At 46.7% G+C, this 12,868-nt stretch overlaps 1 protein-coding gene across 1 annotated transcript; it reads right to left on the minus strand.

Moving 5' to 3' along the window:
- Positions 1 to 287: 287 nt before the first annotated feature.
- Positions 288 to 3,854, minus strand: LOC119357247 (receptor kinase-like protein Xa21). The gene is made up of 2 exons (XM_037624242.1): positions 1,184 to 3,854; positions 288 to 987 (listed from the first exon to the last, which is right to left on the minus strand). The coding sequence occupies exons 1-2, from the start codon at positions 3,852 to 3,854 to the stop codon at positions 617 to 619; spliced, it is 3,042 nt and encodes a 1,013-aa protein (XP_037480139.1). The 3' UTR covers positions 288 to 616.
- Positions 3,855 to 12,868: the final 9,014 nt, after the last annotated feature.

A 12,868-nucleotide genomic window follows, 5' to 3' on the forward strand; every position in this document is an offset into this window, starting at 1 on the left:
CCTTAATTAGCATCGGTTTTGGACACCCGCAGGAAATGAAGTTGATCTCATTCTGTCAAAAGGTAAAACATGTTTAACTCAGCTCTTGATGAAGTATCTTAATTACATTTCCCATCGCTGACAAGGAGTTAGTTTTTCAAGAGTGATCACTGACAAGTAGGAGTAGTAAATCAGGGACTAAACTTCTACTCCCTCCGTTCCTAAATACTTGTCTTTCTAGGCATTTCAACAAGTGACTACATACGGAGCAAAATGAGTGAATCTACACTCTAAAATATGTCTACATACATCCATATGTAGTAGTCATTTGAAATTTCTAGAAAGACAAATATTTAGGAACGGAGGGAGTACTAGACTACAACACCAGCAAGTCATCATGAACCCGAGGCTTATGAACTGGTCACTGTTATGATTCTAATTAAACATAACAGACGTCGTATTCCACTATCCCGTACTCTGATACATACTCCAGAAGGCTACTACTTCAACACAAGTTGTTGGGAATATCACTGTAGCAATCAGCTCCTAAAAAAAATAGCTTAATGATATCCATGAACTTATCATCCACACAAAATATTTGTAATTATTACATTAACACGCTTAATCTTCACAGTCTTCATTGTGTTGACAAAGATTCTTTGATGGCCTTCAGTTCCTTGATGATACCCCGTGTTGGCATTCTAGAGGATGGTGATTCCTGAGAGCAAGATATTCCAAGTCTAAGTACTGAAACGAGGCAATCAACATTTCTCTTATTTGAATGATAATCAACGGTCTGATGGTCACTTTTGAGGTCCAAAGGCAGCCTTGAGTCAACAACGCCCATCACACTGTTATTATGTAGGGCCAGCTCGACATACTCACATAGACCCAATCCTTGTCCAAATCTGCTATCAGTGGGCCTCTTAGCAGTTACAGTTTCCAAGACAAGAATTCCGAAACTGTAAATATCTCCGTGTGTTGACACCATATTTCCAGCACCATACTCTGGATTGATGATTTGGAAAAAATATTAGACCCTTTAGGAGGCAAATAATTGTAAATCCGCATTGCCACATTATACTGATGTTTTTAGAAATACACCGCAACTTTTGATTGCAAAATCCTTTTTTCAGTAAAGAAAGAGCGAGCCATGGAGAATCCAAGCAAAATAAAAAGTGGGAAGCAAACATGTTAGGCTAACCTGGAGCAGCATAACCAATTGTTCCTCTAAGACCCATTGAGCTCGATGAGTGCTGGCACAACGAACTTTCATCAACAAGAATCCTAGCAAGTCCAAAGTCTCCAACGTGGGCTACCATATCAGCATCCAAGAGCACGTTACTTGGCTTAAGATCACAATGTACAACAGGTGCAGGGCCTTGGCAATGAAGATAATCCAATGCATAAGCCACATCGAGTAGTATGGTCACTCTTTGAAGTAGATCTAGGTACATATGCTCCGTTTGCTCATTTGTATAAGGATGTAGCCAAACATCTAAACTACCATTTGGCATGAAGTCAAACACAATAGCTTTGAAGTCATTCCCCTTGTTATCGTTGCTTGGGCAAGCCGTAATTATCTTCACAAGATTTCGGTGCCTCACATTTCTTAGTGCTTCACATTCAGCAATGAAACTCTTAAGTGCCCCAGGAGTGTGAACTTTCAACACCTTCACTGCAACAAGGTTTATACTTTCTTCAGCTTGGTCATCTATGACTCCTTTGTACACTGACCCAAATGATCCAGAACCTATTAAATTTGTTGACGAGAAACCATCCGTTGCTTTTGCCAACTGCAAATAAGAGATCATTGGAAGGTCTTGTCTGGATGTTGTGGAAGGTATCTTTTGTTTGCTTTTCTTGTGCACTATGCAGAGCTTGCATAGCAATGCAAGTACGACAATTGTTGTAACGAGAGAAAGGGAAATAGGAATTATAAGAAATCTATGCCTTTTCTTTGGTATGTCCAATGAACAAGGAGGCAGATGTAGAGTAGCTATGCCTCCGCAGAGTTTGCCATTGTTTTCAATTGAGATTGCCGAAGAATTTGCAAAAACACCAAAGGTTGGCACTTGGCCGGCAAAGCTATTGAATGAAAGATTTAGTTGATAGAGCGTGCTAAGGTTGCCTAAGAAGCTAGGTATCAGACCTGAAAGATTGTTGTTTGAGAAGTCGAGATTTTGAAGACCTTTCAATTGACTAAGGAGTGACGGGATAGTACCATTTAGAAAATTGTTTTGGATATAGATATTCTGAAGAAGCTGGCACTCACCCAAGCCAACAGGAATTTCACCTGATAACATGTTGGACTCAGCATGGAATTCTACAAGATTTTTTAGATGCCCTATTTCTTGTGGTATTGATCCCTCAAAGTTGTTGTACGACAGATCCAAAATTAGGGAAAGTGTGGAGATGTTGAATACCGCAATAGGAATTTGGCCTGAAAATTTGTTGCTGGCAAGGTTCAGTGTCAACAACTTGGTCAGGTTTCCTAGCGTGCTTGGTATATTGCCACTAAAAGCATTTGCTTGGAGTTCTAAACTGATCAATTCTGTAAGATTTCCAAACGTCAATGGGATTGACCCACTAATTTTGTTGTTTTCTACAGAGAAAAGCTGAAGTTTATTGAGCCTCCCAAAGGTGGAGGGAAGAGTCCCTCTGAAAGAGTTACTATCTAGCACAAGATATTCTAAGTTGGCGAGATTGCCAATATCTTTTGGTATGTTTCCTGAAATTGTGTTGGATTGAAGGTCTAAACGTTTTAGCGAAGTGGAAAGGTTAGAAACTGAAGAAGGAAGGACACCCCCAAACTTGGAGGAACCTAATTCCAAATTTTGTAACTGGGAGCAATTTGTTAACGCAGTTATGAATTCCCAGTCGTTGGGTTCTTTGGCTTCAAGCGAAGTGCTTGAGAGCTCTAGGGACAAGAGATAACCTAACCTTCCAAGGTCGGCAGGTACAGTGCCGCTGAAGAAGTTGGGGCCAAACTGGAGCCGTTTCACATTAGTGACATTCGCTACTGAGGCTGGTAGACGTCCATGAAAGAGATTATTGTCCATCAGTATAAACTCGAGATAGGAAAGTGAGCTGAATGCATCTGAAGGTATTGTGCCACCTAGCATATTGTGCTCGACACTAAGACCCATCAGAGAGGAAATGTTCCAAATAGACACCGGAATCGGTCCACTTAGATTATTGTAGCCTAAGCTGAGCCATGATAAGCTGGACATCATTCCCAGAGATGGAGGGATAGGTCCCGATAGGTTGTTACCCATGAGATCAAGATGCATAAGGGAGAGGTTGCCTAGAGATGACGGTATCTCGCCAAATAATCTATTATTGGATAAAAACAAGAATTCGAGCAACGGCAAGTCTGCCAGAGAATGAGGGATCCCTCCGGAGAATCCATTCTCTTGTAGGTTCAAGATGTACAGATTCTTCAAGGCACCAATCTCAGTTGGGATCTCGCCTTGGAGAAAATTCGCGCTAAAGTTGAGCAATTGAAGTCTGCCGAGACGGCCAAGTTCTGGAGGTACCTGCCCGATGAGCTGGTTGTCGCGGAGGTCAAGCTCTCTGAGAAAGGACAAGTTGCCCAAGAATGGTGAGATGTGCCCCGACAGATTGAAGGAGCCCGTGTGCAACGAGATGACCCTGTGAGGGTGACGACGGCCGCATGCAACCCCTGGCCAGCTGCAGTAGTGGCTTGACGTGTTCCATGAATCCAGCAAGCGGGAGGATAGCATGGACTTGAAAGAGAGGAGTGCGAGCTCGTCCGCCGCGGCATTGCTGCTCCTTGGAGAGGGAGGGAGCCGAGCATGGGAGCATATGCACGACAAGGAGAAGAAGCAGAAAAATGCTAATACCCTGGCCATGAGAACAAGTTGGGGCGCTAATTAGATGTAGCATGTCCCTCAGCCAGGATACAAGGGACGTTATAAATAGAGAGAAAATCTGAAGGCGAACAGGCAACACTACACTTGACTTCTTATGGGAATTGACCTGATCGAGTAAGTTCATGATCTTAATTTTGTGGACTTCGATTATAACATTAGCTAGATACCAAAAAGGCAGTTTTTTAGCACTGTAGACCTACTTGAAAGTTACAAAAGGAAATTTTACTTGCATGTTTGATGTAACACATGTGCACAAAACATGAAAGATAGCAAAATCTGATGGAAAAACACACACATGCACAAGTCATCCGTAGAGGTCTGTAAATTTTAAAGTAGAAATACATAATTACTTTTGCATGGCTTCATGACGACTGTAACTCTATTTATCTTGTGGGATATAAAATCAATAATCTCATACGAAATCTTCATTTAACGGTATGATTAGGATGTATATTTTCTCAATGACATGTGGGGATGAGCATATGTTTTGCTTGTTGTGATGATATGTAGGAGCAACCTGTCACTGTTTCTTGCTTCCCTGGGAAGCCTTTGTTGTCTAGTTTTGTTTGCCCTGCCGTTGCAGCAGTGACGTAGCGTTAGACTTTGGGCGTCTAGTGTATCTAGAACCTGCTCTCCAGGCTTCTTTCTTAAGGCTTGTTCGGCTTTCCGCCAGCTCCACCTCCACGGATCTGTGGAGCACGTATTTTCTAGCTCCACTATTTCAGCCTACAGCTCCGCGAGCTGAGTCTGGAGCGGAAGGGACTCCGAACGCTCCCTTAGTGGTACTGATTATTTATTTTTCTTTCAAAAAGAGGTTAAACCCCTCGGCCTCTGCATTAGATGATGCACACAACTATCTTCGTTAAAGTAAGTTATGTAGCAACGAGTTATTATACAAAGTGACTAAACCCACAAGGGCACTATTGGCAGCTAATATGATTATATGACTCATTAGTGGGTCACCATCCAAAGCGGTTAAACATAGCTGATGCAACCATCTCCCCATTTGTTGCTCGACCAACCAGTTCGAAAATATTCATTATGCTATAGCTGGTGGAGGTCATCAATCAAAGGCTACATGGATATTTTCGCGAACACATGATGTATCGTTTTCTCTCGGTCAAAATACATATATTTTTACATCCCTCACACCAGCGCTTTGGCAAATTGTCCTTTGTTTATTAGCCCAATCGGACAAGATGTACTAGTTTGAAACCAAAGTTCTTAAATTGCCGACCCAGCTATAACCCCGCAATAGCCCTTTGAGCAGGGTGCCGTTAAATAATAGGCTATAGAATTCATGTATAATTGCTTGAAAAAGTTTTTAAATAGCAGACTATAGCCCTGTTATAGCTTTTATTTTTTTGACAGCAGAGCCCCGTTATAGTTTATTGGAAGGACTGCCGCTATTTGATATAGCCAGTTATTTAAAATAATGTCATGCTTCTTCGTGACATTGACTGGAGTATATGAGACACGAGAGCGTGTGGGCTGGAGTACTCCTTTTCTCCTCGCCGTGGTCGGCACTCCCGCCACCAGTTGGCCATGTACTTCACCACCACTCGAGTCTAAATCGCCAAGTCTTCTCTCCCGAGTAATCGTTGCCTTCTTCTCCAGGCTGGGAAGACGATGCTCGGGTCTTGGGAGCGTGTGGGCTGGAGTAATCCATTTCTCCACGCGGTGTTGGGCACCCTGGTCAGTAGCTTTGATGTTGAGCTGGACAGACGAGACTTGGGTCTTGGGTCTTGGGATCGTGTGGGCTGGAGTAATCCATTTTTCCACGCCGTGTTGAGCACTCCGGCTAGCAGCTTGATTGGTAAGTTCGTCCTTGGGGCGCGCGTACTGTTTGTCTACAGTTTCCTGGTCTCAATCAGTGTACGTGTTCTTTTTCAGAATCACATCCTTGGAAAGTTTACTTCTGATTATCCCTACTGATGACGCGTGATACAATGCATGTCCGTCACTTTGTCCATATTAAAAAGTTTTTGTGGGATTACAATTGGATCAAGGATGGGAGGATGTTCCACATGTGCTTTTTTGTGGGATCTAAATTCAAAAAAAAAAATCTTTTGAACTGTGTACATTGGGTTATCACAAACGGTTTAAAATTCCTATTGCACAAGGTTTAAAATGCCATGATCTCAAAAGATGGCAATCTTTAGTTTAGCTCCCTGGAAATGGTTCACTGAAGGTCATGTCTATGCCCACTTTATTTATGAGCTCCTTTACAGTACCCCTAAATGAATATGAGCCCTTCATTTCTCTTGATCCAACGATTGATGTCTACAGGTACTCCAATGTGTGTCTGAGAGAGTACCAATGAAAAAAGCGTGGGAGTACCTCCTGCTAGGGGGTAAAAACGTAAACTGATTCTTATTCTTATTCCCATATCAGTGCATCACACGGCGGATACATAATAGCTATTCGACTCGATTTCTAGAACCCTAATTCTTCTCCCTGAAAAAAGAAAAGAAAAAAGAACCCTAATTCCAATAGGACAGGTGCCAGAGGCCACTGTGGAGACAGACAAATATTGGGGCACGAACTTGCCAGAATGGCATCGACTGGGAATGGCCGCCGACCAGGGGGTGGGCAGTGCCGCCGCCGACGCCGCGGAGGGCGCATTTGCAAGAGCCATCGTTCTCGCGCAATTGGAAGCTCGCCCACGCGCTGAAGCAGGATGACTAGGGCGAGGCGGGATCATCAGGCTGGACGTAGATCTATCATGGCGGCACTGCAGGTGTACGAATATGTAGTTGATCTGACGGACTTCAATATGGAGGGACAGGGAGCGGCTGCTTTGATTAGACTATGTCGGTCTGATGAACGAACTTCTTGCGAGCCTGATCTCTCTTGGTGTATTCCACTATATTTGGGTGTTAATTTCCTTTGTACATGTTAGTTATTTTTGTGTGGTTTCCTAGAACTTGTAGCCAAGTTAGTTCTGTTTGATCGATCCAGTGCAACGAAAACATATCCATCGATTTATTGGTACAACTTTTTTATCCTTCGATTTGTGAGACCAACATGGGTTGCTAACTTGATATCCAATCGCTCTGGATCGGTGCCTGTGACAAAGAGCAGATGGCAGGCGGCAATGAGTCGGTAGTCATGGAGACGTAACTACTCTTATGTGATGGCGGCTGTGTTAGTGATAGGACACATGATCTGATTAAAATCAGAAAAGGGCCTAATTAAGAGAAGGAAAGACTAAACTACCCTTGTAAGTGGAGGGTCAGATTTAAGTGGTACTCCATCTCTGCTTGAGGGAGTACCAGGGTACCGTAAAAAAGCTATTTATTTATACAAGTGTGACAGCAAAATCATTACCACAAGGCAACCATATATGTTCTGTGCTAGCAGGATTATGACTTGAGTGTGTTTTTTAGAGAAAAGGCATACGACGCCAGGCTTTGCAAGGATGTGATTCTGAAAAAGAACACGCAACCTAACAAACGACAGAGAGCACCAGAGAAGCACCCAAAGTACCGAAAAACCAACAGGAAAGGCACGCAGGCCAGGATAGTTCATGGCACGCAGGCCAACACAAACAAACCAAAAGAAGGCGTGCATGCTAACAACCTACACCAACCTACGGGTCTCACAACGGCAATTGTGTCTGGGCGTCACTGTCTTACTTAGACAAAGAAGAAGCAGAAGCCCGAACTCTTTTTTTTTTTTGGATAAGAAGGCAGACCGCAGTCTACCTTATATATTCCAAAACCAGACCGAGGTCTGAGGATTGTCAGATTACAAAGAAGCCGAATGCAAGCTAGCAAGCTGCATACGGAGCGTACAGATACAGAGGGAAGCTAGTTTATTAGGCGGTTGAGAGAAGCTCCGCTTTACATGTGAGGAAAGCTCTAAGCGAAGAATCGTTCGATCGGACACACCACAGGTGTAGCATTTCAGCTATAGCTGTCCGAAGAGCTTCAGCTGGTGTGATCTTATTGTCGAAGATCCGAGCGTTGCGCACTGTCCATAATTGAGCAGCACATGCAGCAATGAGAACTGTCCAGTGGCTGGCAACCTCCTTCATTGTGAACACAAAAACTTCCAGGGAAGGGGATGAACTGGCCTGTTGGAGCAGTCCAAGCCTCTACCATAGGTAATGAGCCGGTGCACATCGCAAGATGATGTGATCAACAGTTTCTTCCGCTGGGCACAAGTCGCAAAAGGGATGCTGAATGTTGTTCCATTGCTTGCGCAACATTGTCGTTCTGACGTTCAGGCGCCCTCTGTGGGCAAGCCAGAGGAAAACTTTCCATCGGGTGGGAATCACTTTATTCCAGATTATGTCCGCTGGCGCCCAACGGACCCCTCTGAATGTAAGCAAAGCATAGTAATTGCTAGCCACTGCAGGCTTTCCAGTGTAGATATGGATACGGGAGTCAGAATGGCTTGTGGGAGCGGGCACGGAGGCAAGCAGCTCACTTAGAGATTGAAGTTCTAGAGCAGCAGTCCGTGAGAGGTTTGGATGAAGTTGCAGTATCCAGCGATCAAGGTATTGCGAGGCCACCGAGCATTGCTTATCCTTGGCAAAAGAGAAGAGTGTGGGGAAGAGCTGATTGAGGCAGCCAGCATGACACCATTTATCTTGCCAAAAAGCTGTTAGTTTCCCATCTCCGACTCGGCAGAAAGAAGACTGCTGCACCAATGGAACATATTTGGCTAGAGCTCTCCATAAAGGTGTGTCAGTGGCCTTAAGTTTGTCAGGTAAGCTCTTACGCAAATATCTCTGCTGGAACCATTGGTAGCATGGGACTGATGAACTTTGGAGAATCCGATTGGTGAACTTGCATAGCATTGCGTCATTGTGAGCCTCTAGGTCTCTGATCCCCAGGCCACCACTTTGTTTGGTCGAGACGACTTGATCCCAAGAAACCAAGCAGTCCGCTCGATGTCTGTCTGCCTTCTTCTGCCATAGGAAATTCCTTCGTAGTCTGTCGACCTTTGCGATGTTGGTCTTGTTCCATTTTATACATGCCATATAGTAGTTTGGGATGGAAGAAAGGACCGCATCAATCATGGTGAGTCGTCCACCCCAGGAGAGGTATGTGGCCAGCCAGCCTGCCAATCTCCTGTCGATCTTCTGTATTACCGGCATCAGGACTGAGTTTGATAGCGTCTGCATTGAAAGTGGTAACCCTAGGTAATTGCATGGCAAGGAGCTAATCGGGCATCCCAAAATTGTAGCTGCTTCCGGTGCCTCCTCTTCAGTCATATGGATAGGCACGAAGGTGCTCTTGTGATAGTTGATTTGTAATCTAGAAAAACTTGAGAACGCCTGTAAGATGTCCTTGATGCGTGCCGCTTGCGAGACTGTGCCCTTGAGCAGGATGAGTGTGTCATCGGCGTATTGTAACACTGGAAAAAAAACTCAGTCCTTCGATGGGACACTCCAGAACCCCGTCATTCGCGGCAGCAACACACATACGTTGCAGTATGTCAGCTACCAGAATGAAGAGATACGGAGATAGCGGGTCGCCCTGCCGAACCCCACAGTTGAAGAAGATATCATCTCCGAGGCAGCCATTCATCATAACCTTGGCTTTGCCGGAATGAAGAATGGAGGAGACCCAAGAAATCCAACGAGCGCCAAAACCTCTTTGCTGCATCAGATTCATGAGACAATTCCAATTAACACTGTCAAACGCTTTCTTGAAATCCAGCTTGAGCACTATCATCGGTATCTTCCTCTTCTGTGCCTGTTGCACCAACTCAGAAGCTAGTGCGAAGTTTTCAACAATAGCTCTCCCTCTGATGAACCCGGATTGCATGCAGTGAATCAACTGGGAAATGAAGTGTTGCAGCCTCAAAGCGAGCACTTTAGTGAGTAACTTGATGATGTTGTGGACTAAAGAAATGGGCCTGTAATGAGTGATCTCCAAAGGAGACTCTGTCTTGGGGATTAACGCAATATGAGCCCAGTTGATGCCATATAGATTGGCCTGCCCATGGTAGAACTCGTTGAAGAACATAATGATATCATCCTTAAGAGCACAGGCAAATTTCTTGTAGAATTCGTTAGTAAAGCCATCTGGTCCAGGGCTTCTGTTGTTTGGTGATAGCTTGATGGCGTGGAGGATCTCCTCCCAGCTGAACGGTTGATCAAGGGTGGAGAGGTCAAGGATATCCACCTGGGCGTAAACAGCAGCGAGGTCAACCGCAAAAGAATTGTGCGGTCGACTACTGAAAATGTCCTGGAAAAACTCTGTGGCAATCTTCAGCTTCTCAGAAATGCGAAAATGCTCAACTCCATTATGCACCAGGATCCTGACACGGTTGTTTCTGGCATGCCAATTAGCAGCAAGGTGGAAAAAACGCGAGTTCTCGTCTCCAAACTTACACCAATTGAGTTTAGCCCGCCTCTGCCAAAAGTCTGCACGCCATTTTAGTATAGCCTCAAGTTTTGCAGTTGCATGCAAGCGGAGCACAAACTCCAAGTCAGTAAGCCTGCGCCGCTCCTCAATAGCAGTCAAAAATCCACCAATAGCTTGTTGTTATCGATCAGAAGCTGCAGGTTTCCCTTATTCCTAGCCCACTGCCTGATGCCCGCCCTCAGTCGCCTAAACTTGAAATTCAGTTTGGATGCAGTAGAGGAAACCTGACGGTGGCCGGCTTGCCAGGAGTTCAACACAAGCTGATTGAGCTCTGGAATATGCAACCAGTGGTTCTCAAAGCGAAAAAATTTGGCAGTGGGTAGAGCAGTTCCAAAATCAATACAGAGAGGCACATGATCTGAAGTGACCGACGAGATGGAGGTAGCTGTGGTGTCAAAGAAGGCCAAGCTCCAATCTGCATTAACAAGAACTCGATCAAGCTTGATTAGCGTCGGATCTCTGCGCTTATTAGACCATGTGTACAACCTGTTAACAATGTTGATGTCCATCAGCCCATGACCATTAATCCAGTCGTTGAACTCTTCCATTAAGGACCAGTTGACACGGTCATTATTCTTTTCAAAAGCATATCTGTACATGTTGAAGTCCCCAACTAACATCCAGGCACCGGTAATCGAAGTGGACATGCAGTCAAGTGAATTGAAGAAACTTGGTCGCTGACTCGCCTCGCAAGGAGCATAAACCGCTGTCAGGCAAAAACCGGCGTCATCAGCGGTTGATGAGAAGGTAACTGTCAGAGAGAAATCATCGTGTGCCATGACTGCTCCAGTGACTGTCGAGTCCCAAGCAACAAGAAGCCCACCACAGGAGCCCTGCGCTGGCTGATAACAGAAGCTGCAAAGCGAAGCTGGAAGAAACCTCTTGATCAGAAAGGAATCAACAGCGTTGAGTTTGGTCTCCTGAAGACAAACAATATTGGGCTTGCAGGAGGCAATGGCGTCTTTGACGAGACAGTGCTTGCTGCAATCACCCAAGCCACGAACATTCCAGTTAGTGATAATCATAAGGGTTGCGTGGCTGCCGAGAAGACCCGAGGGCCAAGGAATGCAAGAAGTAACAGAAGGAAACATGCCATGCATCAAAATAACAACAGGAGCTTATAGGAAGGAACGGAGACAAGCTAACAACACACCGGACGACACAGCAACAGACACGGCCGCAAGGGCAAGAAACACCCAAGAAGAACAACAAAAGAAGGGGGACACGACAACTCCCGACATGCCGGGAGTAACTACCACAATGCAACAGCTCCTGACTACATGGCCGAGGGCCAACAAATGCAGACACGGTCCTGCAGGTCCTACTCATTGAGGTCGAGTGAGCGCACTGGAGAGGCAGCAACCGAAGTAGAAGAGCGGGCTTCAGCTTCCTTGCTTATGGCATCCACGTCAAGGTTGCAGCAGTTGGCAAACGCCTTGAGCTTGTTCTTCCCCAGCGGCCTAGGCGTGCCTGTGAGCGGGAGCTGAATCAGAGAAGACACATCACGCAGCTTCTTGGTGCGCTTGGAAGAGGTGGAGCGGCCCGATGAGTGACCTGAGGACGAGCCAGAGGAGGAGGAGATGGTCATCCGTGCCTTCCGCTTGGAGGCGCGCTCGACGCAGTCTACCCTAGGCCCATCCAGCAGGCTGAGGAGCCTAGGGTTGCGCCGTGGAAGCACCGGCGCCGGGGCCACCCGCTCGGCGGCAGCAGTAGGCAGATCCACCTCTATCCCCACCGCGCCACCAGGGGCAACAGGGCTAGACGCCCGCACCTCCCCTGGCTGCACGACGAGGTCTTGATCCCCTTCCTGGCCGTCCTCGCCCGCCGGCACCTCCGGCGAGCCGAGGCGGATCGGGTGCTCGAAGGAGTTCTCCACTGGAGCCTCGACCCGCGGCGCTGGAAACAGGGATAGCAGCGCGGGGGAGCTCTTAATCTGGGAAGCCTTGGGCTCTTCGGGCAGGGCGCGACACCCGCAGTTATAACGGGCAATGGCAGCAGGTAGGGAGTAGCAGTAGGCATGAAACAGAGGGGTGCCGGCAAAGGGGGAGACCGCAGACTCCACGAGTGCGGGCTGAGTGGCTAGCATGTATGATGGCGGAGGAAGCGGGCAGATGGGTGGTGAGGTGAGCCAAAGCTGGCACTGGAGTTGCAAGAAAGCTGTGGAGGGCGGCGGAGATGGTAGGTGCATGGCGGCGGCGTCATGGGACGGGGCTAAGGAGATCGTGGGCCCCACGTGCCCGAAGATACTGGCAGGCACATTGGCTTTTGATGGAAAGCGACAGTCAACAGAGGGAAGCAGGGGGAGGGTACGACCACATGTGAGCTCAGGGGATGAGGAAGAGGCGTCCAAGCCGAACACTTTTGGCCAGAACTTGAAAAGGAGGGAATTGCAGCTCTCCCTAGATTGCATGCCCGTCGTGAGATCGAACACAGGGAAGTAGCCGTCATCGAGCCTGGCTGGCCCCACTGTAACAGCACCTTCGATGACCCTGGCCGGTCTCAGCTCCAGGCGGAAGAAGAAGGCGGTTTTGTCCACATCGAAGAAAGTGACCGCATGCGGCCTGGAAACCGGTGCTGCCACCAGCTGCCGCTTCACGTGGCCATCCTTCT

This window comes from Triticum dicoccoides, chromosome 2A (genome assembly GCF_002162155.2).
Source record: "Triticum dicoccoides isolate Atlit2015 ecotype Zavitan chromosome 2A, WEW_v2.0, whole genome shotgun sequence".
Classification (NCBI taxonomy): domain Eukaryota; kingdom Viridiplantae; phylum Streptophyta; class Magnoliopsida; order Poales; family Poaceae; genus Triticum; species Triticum dicoccoides.